The sequence below is a fragment of the Oncorhynchus gorbuscha genome, linkage group LG15, assembly GCF_021184085.1.
Source record: "Oncorhynchus gorbuscha isolate QuinsamMale2020 ecotype Even-year linkage group LG15, OgorEven_v1.0, whole genome shotgun sequence".
In the NCBI taxonomy this organism is placed as follows: domain Eukaryota; kingdom Metazoa; phylum Chordata; class Actinopteri; order Salmoniformes; family Salmonidae; genus Oncorhynchus; species Oncorhynchus gorbuscha.
In genome coordinates this window covers 3,031,932-3,044,177 of record NC_060187.1, presented here as the reverse complement: position 1 = coordinate 3,044,177, position 12,246 = coordinate 3,031,932, and the positions used below count along the sequence as shown (strand labels likewise).

General features: G+C 45.9%; 1 protein-coding gene across 1 annotated transcript in view; it reads right to left on the bottom strand.

Moving 5' to 3' along the window:
- Nucleotides 1-1,899: 1,899 nt before the first annotated feature.
- The window catches only part of LOC123996444 (extensin-like), a 13,583-nt gene continuing 3,236 nt past the window's right edge, over nt 1,900-12,246 (bottom strand). Inside the window, exon 3 of the mRNA XM_046299813.1 lies at nt 1,900-2,339. Coding sequence (XP_046155769.1) covers nt 1,900-2,339 — 440 coding nt within the window. The remainder of the gene's footprint in view (nt 2,340-12,246) is intronic.

Genomic DNA, 12,246 nt, shown 5'->3' with positions numbered 1-12,246 from the left:
AACCAGGTAGACAAGTTGAGAACACCTTTATGTAACCAGGTAGACAAGTTGAGAACACCTTTATGTAACCAGGTAGACAAGTTGAGAACACCTTTATGTAACCAGGTAGACAAGTTGAGAACACCTTTATTTAACCAGGTAGACAAGTTGAGAACACCTTTATTTAACCAGGTAGACAAGTTGAGAACACCTTTATTTGACCAGGTAGACAAGTTGAGAACAAGTTCTCATTTACAATTGCGACCTGGCCAAGATAAAGCAAAGCAGTTCGACAGATACAACGACACAGAGTTACACATGGAGTAAAACAAACATACAGTCAATAATATAGTATAAACAAGTCTATATACGATGTGAGCAAATGAGGTGAGATAAGGGAGGTAAAGGCAAAAAAAGGCCATGGTGGCAAAGTAAATACAATATAGCAAGTAAAACACTGGAATGGTAGATTTGCAGTGGAAGAATGTGCAAAGTAGAAATAAAAATAATGTGGTGCAAAGGAGCAAAATAAATACATTAAATACAGTTGGGAAAGAGGTAGTTGTTTGGGCTAAATTATAGGTGGGCTATGTACAGGTGCAGTAATCTGTGAGCTGCTCTGACAGTTGGTGCTTAAAGCTAGTGAGGGAGATAAGTGTTTCCAGTTTCAGAGTGAAGACATACTCCACTGTACAGCTCTGCCCCGTCCCCAAATGTAAAGACAGACAGGGAGGCAGAGACTCTGCCTGGGCTGGTGGGAATCAGATCAATGTCCTGCTGACACCTTTTATTGACGACACAGATGAACAGTTAAGCAGGACTGAGACAATGACAGGATGTAGGACTGGACAGGATGTAGGACTGGACAGGATGTAGGACCGGACAGGATATAGGACCGGACAGGATGTAGGACCGGACAGGATGTAGAACCGGACAGGATGTAGGACCGGACAGGATGTAGGACCGGACAGGATGTAGAACCGGACAGGATGTAGGACCGGACACGATGTAGGACCGGACAGGATGTAGGACCGGACAGGATGTAGGACCGGACAGGATGTAGGACCGGACAGGATGTAGGACTGGACAGGATGTAGGACCGGACAGGATGTAGGACCGGACAGGATGTAGGACCGGACAGGATGTAGGACTCTCACGTAAAAAATGTCTGTGTCGTATGGACTTCTTCTTTTGTTTGTTTTGATTTTATTTTTTAAAATCTCTGACAAGAGTTTTTAAATTGTTACAATATACCCTAGAAAAAGCACAACCAACCTTTATGCCTGTGGCACATCCCACTGCAGGAGTATAGCATGCTGATGGTAATATGCAGTGATATTATGACAGCCTAGATGAGATATTTTGGTCCAAATGAACCATATCAAGCCAAAATAACAGCATTTATTTGAAAGCCATGTTAGGAATGTGACTGAATCTTTCCGTCATGTATCTCGCAGCTTTTACATTCTAGACAAAAAACTGTCTTTGTCTTGTCGCAGAATAAGAGGCATCGAATTACGTTCCACTACTTGTTGTGAGTCTGAAGTGTGTAGAAGTGTACTGTCTAAGTGAGACTCAGTATCTGACTGTATGTCGTGTTGGTACAGGCATGACGGGGGTCTAGGAGGCTGAGTCAGGACCAGGCTGGCTTATAAACTGTCTGGCCACACATCGCAAATAAGAGGAGAAGGACCTGGCATGGTGCCATCCCATCCCTGAACACGCTGGCCATACATCACATTCCTTTATTTATTACTGTGATACACACACACACACACACACACACACACACACACACACACACACACACACACACACACACACACACACACACACACACACACACACACACACACACACACACACACACACACACACACACACACACACACACAGCAGGGTAAGGGCCACCACCTACCACTATAGAGACAGCAGGGTTGCTGTAGATAGCTGTACGTCAGAAGCAGCAGGGTTGCTGTAGGTCGGAGACAGCAGGGTTGCTGTAGGTCGGAGACAGCAGGGTTGCTGTAGGTCGGAGACAGCAGGGTTGCTGTAGGTCGGAGACAGCAGGGTTGCTGTAGGTCGGAGACAGCAGGGTTGCTGTAGGTCAGAGACTGCAGGGTTGCTGTAGGTCTGAGATAGCAGGGTTGCTGTAGGTCTGAGATAGCAGGGTTGCTGTAGGTCTGAGATAGCAGGGTTGCTGTAGGTCAGAGACGGCAGGGTTGCTGTAGGTCGGAGACAGCAGGGTTGCTGTAGGTTGCTGTAGGTCAGAGACAGCAGGGTTGCTGTAGGTCTGAGATAGCAGGGTTGCTGTAGGTCAGAGACCGCAGGGTTGCTGTAGGTCAGAGACAGCAGGGTTGCTGTAGGTCAGAGACAGCAGGGTTGCTGTAGGTGAGAGACAGTAGGGTTGCTGTAGGTCTGAGACAGCAGGGTTGCTGTAGGTTGCTGTAGGTCGGAGACAGCAGGGTTGCTGTAGGTCAGAGACAGCAGGGTTGCTGTACGTCAGAAGCAGCAGGGTTGCTGTAGGTCAGAGACTGCAGGGTTGCTGTAGGTTGCTGTAGGTCAGAGACAGCAGGGTTGCTGTAGGTCAGAAACAGCAGGGTTGCTGTACGTCAGAGACAGCAGGGTTGCTGTAGTTTGCCCTAGGTCAGAGACGGCAGGGTTGCTGTAGGTTGCTGTAGGTCAGAGACAGCAGGGTTGCTGTAGGTCAGAGTCAGCAGGGTTGCTGTAGGTCTGAGACGGCAGGGTTGCTGTAGGTCTGAGACAGCAGGGTTGCTGTAGGTCGGAGAAAGCAGGGTTGCTGTAGGTCGGAGAAAGCAGGGTTGTTTTAAAACAGAAGTTTTGAGCAGAGCAGATAGAGAGCAGGGGTGGAAACAGTATTTCAAATCAAATTTTATTTGTCACATACACATGGTTAGCAGATCTTAATGCGAGTGTAGCGAAATGCTTCTAGTTCCGACAATGCAGTAATAACCAACAAGTAATCTAGCTAACAATTCCAAAACTACTACCTTATACACACAAGTGTAAAGGGATGAAGAATATGTACATAAAGATATATGAATGAGTGATGGTACAGGGTTGCTGTACGTCAGAAGCAGCAGGGTTGCTGTAGGTCGGAGACAGCAGGGTTGCTGTAGGTTGCTGTAGGTCAGAGACAACAGGGTTGCTATAGGTCAGAGACAGCAGGGTTGCTGTACGTCAGAAACAGCAGGGTTGCTGTACGTCAGAGACAGCAGGGTTGCTGTATGTTGCTGTAGGTCAGAGACCGCAGGGTTGCTGTAGGTCAGAGACAGCAGGGTTGCTGTAGGTCAGAGTTGCTGTAGGTCAGAGACAGCAGGGTTGCTGTAGGTCTGAGATAGCAGGGTTGCTGTAGGTCAGAGACCGCAGGGTTGCTGTAGGTCAGAGACAGCAGGGTTGCTGTAGGTCAGAGACAGCAGGGTTGCTGTAGGTGAGAGACAGTAGGGTTGCTGTAGGTCTGAGACAGCAGGGTTGCTGTAGGTTGCTGTAGGTCGGAGACAGCAGGGTTGCTGTAGGTCAGAGACAGCAGGGTTGCTGTACGTCAGAAGCAGCAGGGTTGCTGTAGGTCAGAGACTGCAGGGTTGCTGTAGGTCAGAGACGGCAGGGTTGCTGTAGGTCGGAGACAGCAGGGTTGGTGTAGGTTACTGTAGGTCAGAGACAGCAGGGTTGCTGTAGGTCAGAGACAGCAGGGTTGCTGTACGTCAGAAGCAGCAGGGTTGCTGTACGTCAGAGACAGCAGGGTTGCTGTAGGTCAGAGACAGCAGGGTTGCTGTAGGTCTGAGATAGCAGGATTGCTGTAGGTCTGAGACAGCAGGGTTGCTGTAGGTCTGAGACAGCAGGGTTGCTGTAGGTCGGAGACAGCAGGGTTGCTGTAGGTTGCTGTAGGTCAGAGACAGCAGGGTTGCTGTAGGTCAGAAACAGCAGGGTTGCTGTACGTCAGAGACAGCAGGGTTGCTATAGGTTGCTGTAGGTCAGAGACGGCAGGGTTGCTGTAGGTCAGAGACAGCAGGGTTGCTGTAGGTTGCTGTAGGTCAGAGACAGCAGGGTTGCTGTAGGTCTGAGACGGCAGGGTTGCTGTAGGTCTGAGACGGCAGGGTTTCTGTAGGTCAGAGACAGCAGGGTTTCTGTAGGTCAGAGACAGCAGGGTTGCTGTAGGTCTGAGACAGCAGGGTTGCTGTAGGTCGGAGAAAGCAGGGTTGCTGTAGGTCGGAGAAAGCAGGGTTGTTTTAAAACAGAAGTTTTGAGCAGAGCAGATAGAGAGCAGGGGTGGAAACAGTATTTCAAATCAAATTTTATTTGTCACATACACATGGTTAGCAGATCTTAATGTGAGTGTAGCGAAATGCTTCTAGTTCCGACAATGCAGTAATAACCAACGAGTAATCTAACTAACAATTCCAAAACTACTACCTTATACACACAAGTGTAAAGGGATGAAGAATATGTACATAAATATATATGAATGAGTGATGGTATAGAGCGACATAGGCAAGATCCAGTAGATGGTACAGAGTACAATATATACATATGAGTTGAGTAATGTAGGGTATGTAAACATTATATAATGTGGCATTGTTTAAAGTGACTCGTGATACATGTATTACATACATTTTTCCATTATTAAAGTGGCTGGAGTTGGGTCAGTGTCAATGACACTGTGTTGGCAGCAGCCCCTCAATGTTAGTGGTGGCTGTTTAACAGTCTGATGGTCTTGAGATAGAAGCTGTTTTTAAGTCTCTCGGTCCCTGCTTTGATGCACCTGTACTGACCTCGCCTTCTGGATGATAGCGGGGTGAACAGGCAGTGGCTCGGGTGGTTGATGTCCTTGATGATCTTTATGGCCTTCCTGTAACATCGGGTGGTGTAGGTGTCCTGGAGGGCAGGTAGTTTGCCCCCGGTGATGCGTTGTGCAGACCTCACAACCCTCTGGAGAGCCTTACTGTTGTGGGCGGAGCAGTTGCCGTACCAGGTGGTGATACAGTGTCGTGTAAATTTCCTCGATTTACCAAATCATGAGAGCAAACCACACACAAGTCAGAGTTAGTTATCACAAAAGTCCATCTTTAATTATATGAGCTCCATCACAACCCTGTGACTCTCAGATCAATTCAGTGTCTATCAATGAATTCTCTGAGTCCCTTCCACATTTCAACTGAGATCCTTTATAGCAAAGACACACATAGTGAGACAGCATAGTCATAATTTATCGTTCAGCTTTGTCTCCTAAACTATGTCCTTTTCTCAAACTCAGAACCATAAACCAATCCTCCATATCAACAGGCATATATCAAATCCATCCTATCTTGACAAGATCACAGAGACACATTGACTGGCACACAGACATTGTGGAGCCAAGAGATACACGCTTGACCTCTCCCTTCTCTCTGGCCCAAACAACTTAGTCCTGACAGAGACAGATACTGCAACCCGGCCACAGTATTATACAAACACATTCTGATGAGAAGTAATTTACAAACATATGATGAATATAAAACATCTTACCTATGTTACCAACCAATTCTGATTATTCCCCAACAACAGCCCGACAGGATGCTCTCGATTTTGCATCTGTAAAAGTTTGTGAGTGCTTTGGGTGACAAGCCAAATTTCTTCAGCCTCTTGAGGTTGAAGAGGCGCTGCTGCGCCTTCTTCACGATGCTGTCTGTGTGGGTGGACCAATTCAGTTTGTCTGCGATGTGTACGCCGAGGAACTTAAAACTTACTACCCTCTCCACTACTGTCCCGTCGATGTGGATAGGGGGGTGTTCCCTCTGCTGTTTCCTGAAGTCCACAATCATCTCCGTTGTTTTGTTGACGTTGAGTGTGACGTTATTTTCCTGACACCACACTCTGAGGGCCCTCACCTCTTCCCTGTAGGCCGTCTCGTCGTTGTTGGTAATCAAGCCTACCACTGTAGTGTCGTCCGCAAACTTGATGATTGAGTTGGAGGCGTGCATGGCCACGCAGTCATGGGTGAACAGGGAGTACAGGAGAGGGCTCAGAACACACCCTTGTGGGGCCCCAGTGTTGAGGATCAGCGGGGTGGAGATGTTGTTACCTACCCTCACCACCTGGGGGCGGCCCGTCAGGAAGTCCAGGGCCCAGTTGCACAGGGCGGGGTCGAGACCCAGGATCTTGGAGGGTGTTGACCAATTTAGTCCCATTGGTCACGATAGTGAAACAAAAACACTTTGTACTTTACCGGCTCTAGAGAAGTTAAAGTTGAATAAATTATTCATATATTCTTATTAAGGTGTGTGGTAAGATTCAGAGAAGTTTCATATGATTTTTTTAATTTTAAAAGTTTAAAACTTTTACATTCGGCACCAAAAGTCTGTATTCAACAGTTTAAAGTAAGTAATAAATATATATATATATATATATATATACTTATGTTGTAATTATAATGTTTAACTGGTCTAGTTTACACATGTGCCTTATTTTTTCAATATATTGAATCCATGATCCTCGCGATGAAATATCTTAGCGGTCCCAAAATACAGTGGCTCTTATATATATATATATTTAATCATAGCAGGTTATTTCCTCGGTATATTGAAGTTGAGCTGGGTTATGGGTATTCTTGATCAAGATAATCTTACAGATGATTTTACCATTATCCATTAGCCTACATACAGTACCAGTCTAAAGTTTGGACATACCTACTCATTCAAGGGTTGTTCTAGCATAGTATCCACTACTTAATCTGACTGAGGCAGTAGAAAAACGTCTTAAATCCCTTTTATAAATGTGTATTTATTATGGGTCCCCATTAGTTCCTGTCAAGGCAGCAGCTACTCTTCCTGGGGTTTATTATGGGTCCCCATTAGTTCCTGTCAAGGCAGCAGCTACTCTTCCTGGGGTTTATTATGGATCCCCATTAGTTCCTGCCAAGGCAGCAGCTACTCTTCCTGGGGTTTATTATGGATCCCCATTAGTTCCTGCCAAGGCAGCAGCTACTCTTCCTGGGGTTTATTATGGATCCCCATTAGTTCCTGCCAAGGCAGCAGCTACTCTTCCTGGGGTTTATTATGGGTCCCCATTAGTTCCTGTCAAGGCAGCAGCTACTCTTCCTGGGGTTTATTATGGATCCACATTAGTTCCTGTCAAGGCAGCAGCTACTCTTCCTGGGGTTTATTATGGATCCACATTAGTTCCTGCCAAGGCAGCAGCTACTCTTCCTGGGGTTTATTATGGATCCACATTAGTTCCTGCCAAGGCAGCAGCTACTCTTCCTGGGGTTTATTATGGATCCACATTAGTTCCTGCCAAGGCAGCAGCTACTCTTCCTGGGGTTTATTATGGATCCCTGTTTTAGTAAGTAATACTGAAGTCGTGCACAATTATCAGTTTCTATTGAGGTTTATGTTGCCCATTCATTTTCAGTTAGAGACACAGTAGGACCCAAAAGCATAATCAGTACTCTAACTCCCCCTTGTGGTGGTCTGGAGCAATGAAGTGGTGATGCAGGGTACCGTCTTAAACCATAGATGACCTCTGTAGTCCCGCGGCGTTAACTCACAACTTCTAAAGGATGAACCACTGTAGATGGATAGAATATTTAGTATATCTGTAAAATACGTAGATAGAATAGTGTGTACAGCAATAGTTAAATAGGATAGGCCTTGACTAGAATAGAGTATATACATACGAAATGAGTAAAACAGTATGTTAAAATGATTAAAGTGACCAGTGTTCCATGTCTATGTGTATACAGTATGTTTCCATCAGTCACAATTGAGACCAAGAATACATTATTTTTTACATACTTTTCAATATATATTGTTTAACTTCTTGCGTCGAGCCAACCCGGATCCGGGATCATGACTACAGCCTCAATTCCATTACCATAACGTAACGTTAACTATTCATGAAAATCGCAAATGAAATGAAATCAATATGCTAGCTCTCAAGCTTAGCCTTTTGTTAACAACACTGTCATCTCAGATTTTCAAAAATATGCTTCTCAACCATAGCAAACTAGCATTTAGCATTTAGCGTTAGCATTTAGCATCAGAATTTAGCGTTAGCATTAGCAGGCAACATTTTCACAAAAACCAGCAAAAACATTCAATAAATCATTTACCTTTGAAGAACTTCGGATGTTTTCAATTAGGAGACTCTCAGTTAGATAGCACATGTTCAGTTCTCCTGAAAGATTAGTTGTGCAGGAGAAATCGGTCCGTTTTCTGCGTCATGTTTGGCTACCAAAAAAGGAAAAAAAATTCATTCATCGAAACGCCAAACTTTCTTCCACATTAACTCCATAATATCGACTGAAACATGGAAAACGTTGTTTAGAATCAATCCTCAAGGAGTTTTTCACATATCTCTTCGATGATATATCGTTCGTGGAAGGCTCCTCTCTGTCTCAATCACACGTGCAGCTGAAGATTACGCAACAATTTCAACAAAGGACACCGGGCGAACCCCTGGTAAATGTAGTCTCTTATGGCCAATCTTCCAATGATATGCCTACAAATACGTCACAATGCTGCAGACAACTTGGAGAAACGATAGAAAGGGCAGGCTAATTCGTGGCGCTTTCACAGCCATATAAGGAGACAATGGAAAACAGAGCCTCAAAAATCCTGCTCATTTCCTGTTTGAAGTTGCATCTTGGTTTCGCCTGTAAGATCAGTTCTGGGGCACCCACAGATAATATCTTTGCAGTTTTGAAAATGTCAGAGTGTTTTCTTTCCAAAGCTGGCAATTATATGCATAGTCGAGCATCTTTTTGTGACAAAATATTGCGCTTAAAACGGGCACGTTTTTTTTATCCAATAATGAAATAGCTCCCACCTAGCTTCAACTGGTAACATGTATTGGTTACTAATGGCATTAGATGTATATAGTGGTCTGTCTGGTACAAGTCTTGGTTACTAATGGCATTAGATGTAGATAGTGGTCAGTCTTGTACAAGTCTTGGTTACTAATGGCATTAGATGTAGATAGTGGTCAGTCTTGTACAAGTCTTGGTTACTAATGGCATTAGATGTAGATAGTGGTCAGTCTTGTAGAAGTCTTGGTTACTAATGGCATTAGATGTATATAGTGGTTGCTAATGGCATTAGATGTATATAGTGGTTGCTAATGGCATTAGATGTAGATAGTGGTCCGTCTGGTAGAAGTGTCGGAACAAATGAGTTAGTAGAAAATGACTTCAAGTGAAAGTTCCAGTAGCCAGTCTAAGGCACTTCATCTCCTTGCTAGAGGCGTCACTACAGTACCTGGTTCGAATCCAGGCTGTATCACATCCGGCTGTGATTGGGAGTCCCATAGGGTGGTGCGCACTTGGCCCAGTGGTGTCCTGGTTTGGCCCGGGGGGAGCCTAATAAAGGTTATTGAAGAAATAAAAATATGACAAATGAAATAAAGAGTCACCCAGTAAAAGTCTTAATATAAATTCATTCAGCAAACCAGAGAGAGAGACGACAACTCACTGTGTCTGTGTCAGTGAATCAGTTTATCATTTCAAGGTTAATGGAGTGGTACTTCATGATTCTCACGAGAGAGTTCTCTCCCACTACCACTACCACACCATACACACACACACCACTACACACACTACCACACCATACACACACACACACCACTACACACACTACCACTACCACACCATACACACACACACCACTACACACACTACCACACCATACACACACACACACCACTACACACACTACCACACCACACCACACACACACACACACACACACACACACACACACACACACACACACACACACACACACACACACACACACACACACACACACACACACACACACACACACACACACTACACACACTACCACACCATACACACACACCACTACACACACTACCACACCACACACACACACACCACTACACACACACACACGCACGCACGCACGCACGCACACACACACACACACACACACACACACACACACACACACACACACACACACACACACACACACACACACACACACACACACACACACACACACACACACACACACACACACACACACACACACACACACACACACACACACACACACTACACACACTACCACACCATACACACACACACACACACACACACACACACACACACACACACACACACACACACACACACACACACACACACACACCACACACACACCACACCATACACACACTACACACACTACCACACCACACCACACACACACACACACACGCACGCACGCACACACGCACGCACGCACGCACGCACGCACGCACACACACACACACACACACACACACACACACACACACACACACACACACACACACACACACACCACACACACACACACACACACACACACACACACACACACACCATACACACACACACACACACACACACACACACACACACACACACACACACACACACACACACACACACACACACACACACACACACACACACACTACCACACCATACACACGCACACACACACACCACACACACACACACACACACACACACACACACACACACACACACACACACACACACACACACACACACACACACACACACACACACACACACACACACACACACACACACACACACACACCACTACCACACCATACACACACACACACACACTACCACACCATACACCCACACACACTACCACACCACACCACACACACACACACACCACTACCACACCACACCACTACCACCACCACACCACACACACACACACATCACTACCACACCACACCACTACCACCACCACACCACACACACCACTACCACACCACAGACGGGAGACAGACAGACAGGCTGGCAGAGAGACAGACAGGCTGGCAGAGAGACAGACGGGGGACAAACAGGCAGGCTGGCAGAGAGACAGGCAGGCTGGCAGAGAGACAGACAGACTGGCAGAGAGACAGACAGGCTGGCAGAGAGACAGACAGACTGGCAGAGAGACAGACAGGCTGGCAGAGAGACAGACAGACTGGCAGAGAGACAGACGGGGGACAGACAGGCAGGCTGGCAGAGAGACAGACAGACTGGCAGAGAGACAGACAGGGGTGATTCTCTAGTCAATGGAAAGTAATTACCGATATCAAATGAAATGTAAATGTAAGTTAAATGTCCTCTGAATGGAATCCTATTGGGTCTTTCTCCCAGGCAGACAAGAGTCAGACACCAGGGAGCCGTCTTGGTCTGGGGGCTTGGTGAAGGTCAACCTCAAGTGTCTGGGTTTTGTTCACAGTTGTTTAACTTTCTTACAGACGAGTAATGTTAGCGTTGCACGGCCCTGCTCCTCGTCTCCTGGACACAAGCCTCTCTGGCCCTGTCTACACTTGACACTTCATGCAGTTTTAATGATTATGGAGTTCTGATCTTGATATTCCCAAGGCGTCTACACCTACATGTAAATGTGTCTATGGTGTCCACAGTGTGTCCAGGATTCCCTTTTCCCACGCTGTCTTCAAATGCCAGTATACATTTAAACAAACTACTGCAGCAAACTATCCAGCTAACCTCTATAGCTAACTACTGTTGCTAACTAACCAGCTTACCCTCTATAGCTAACTACTGTAGCTAACTATCCAGCTCACCTCGGTAGCTAGCCAGCAAGCTAACTATCCAGCTAACCTCTGTAGCTAACCAGCAAGCTAACTATCCAGCTCACCTCGGTAGCTAACTACTGTAGCTAACTATCCAGCTCACCTCGGTAGCTAGCCAGCAAGCTAACTATCCAGCTAACCTCTATAGCTAACTACTGTAGCTAACTATCCAGCTCACCTCGGTAGCTAGCCAGCAAGCTAACTATCCAGCTAACCTCTATAGCTAACTACTGTAGCTAACTATCCAGCTCACTCGGTAGCTAGCCAGTAAGCTAACTATCCAGCTAACCTCTATAGCTAACTACTGTAGCTAACTATCCAGCTCACCTCGGTAGCTAACTACTGTAGCTAACTATCCAGCTCACCTCGGTAGCTAGCCAGCAAGCTAACTATCCAGCTAACCTCTGTAGCTAACTATCCAGCTAACCTCTATAGCTAGCCAGCAGGCTAGCAAGCAACGGGTTAGCATAACTCTAGCCAAACACCCCCAATAAATGAATCTGTACTGAACAAAAATATAAACCCAAACAACATGTAAAGGGTTGGTCCCATGTTTCATGAGCTGAATTAAAAGATCCCAAGACATTTTCCATACGCACAAAAAAAGCTTATTTCTCTCAAATGTTG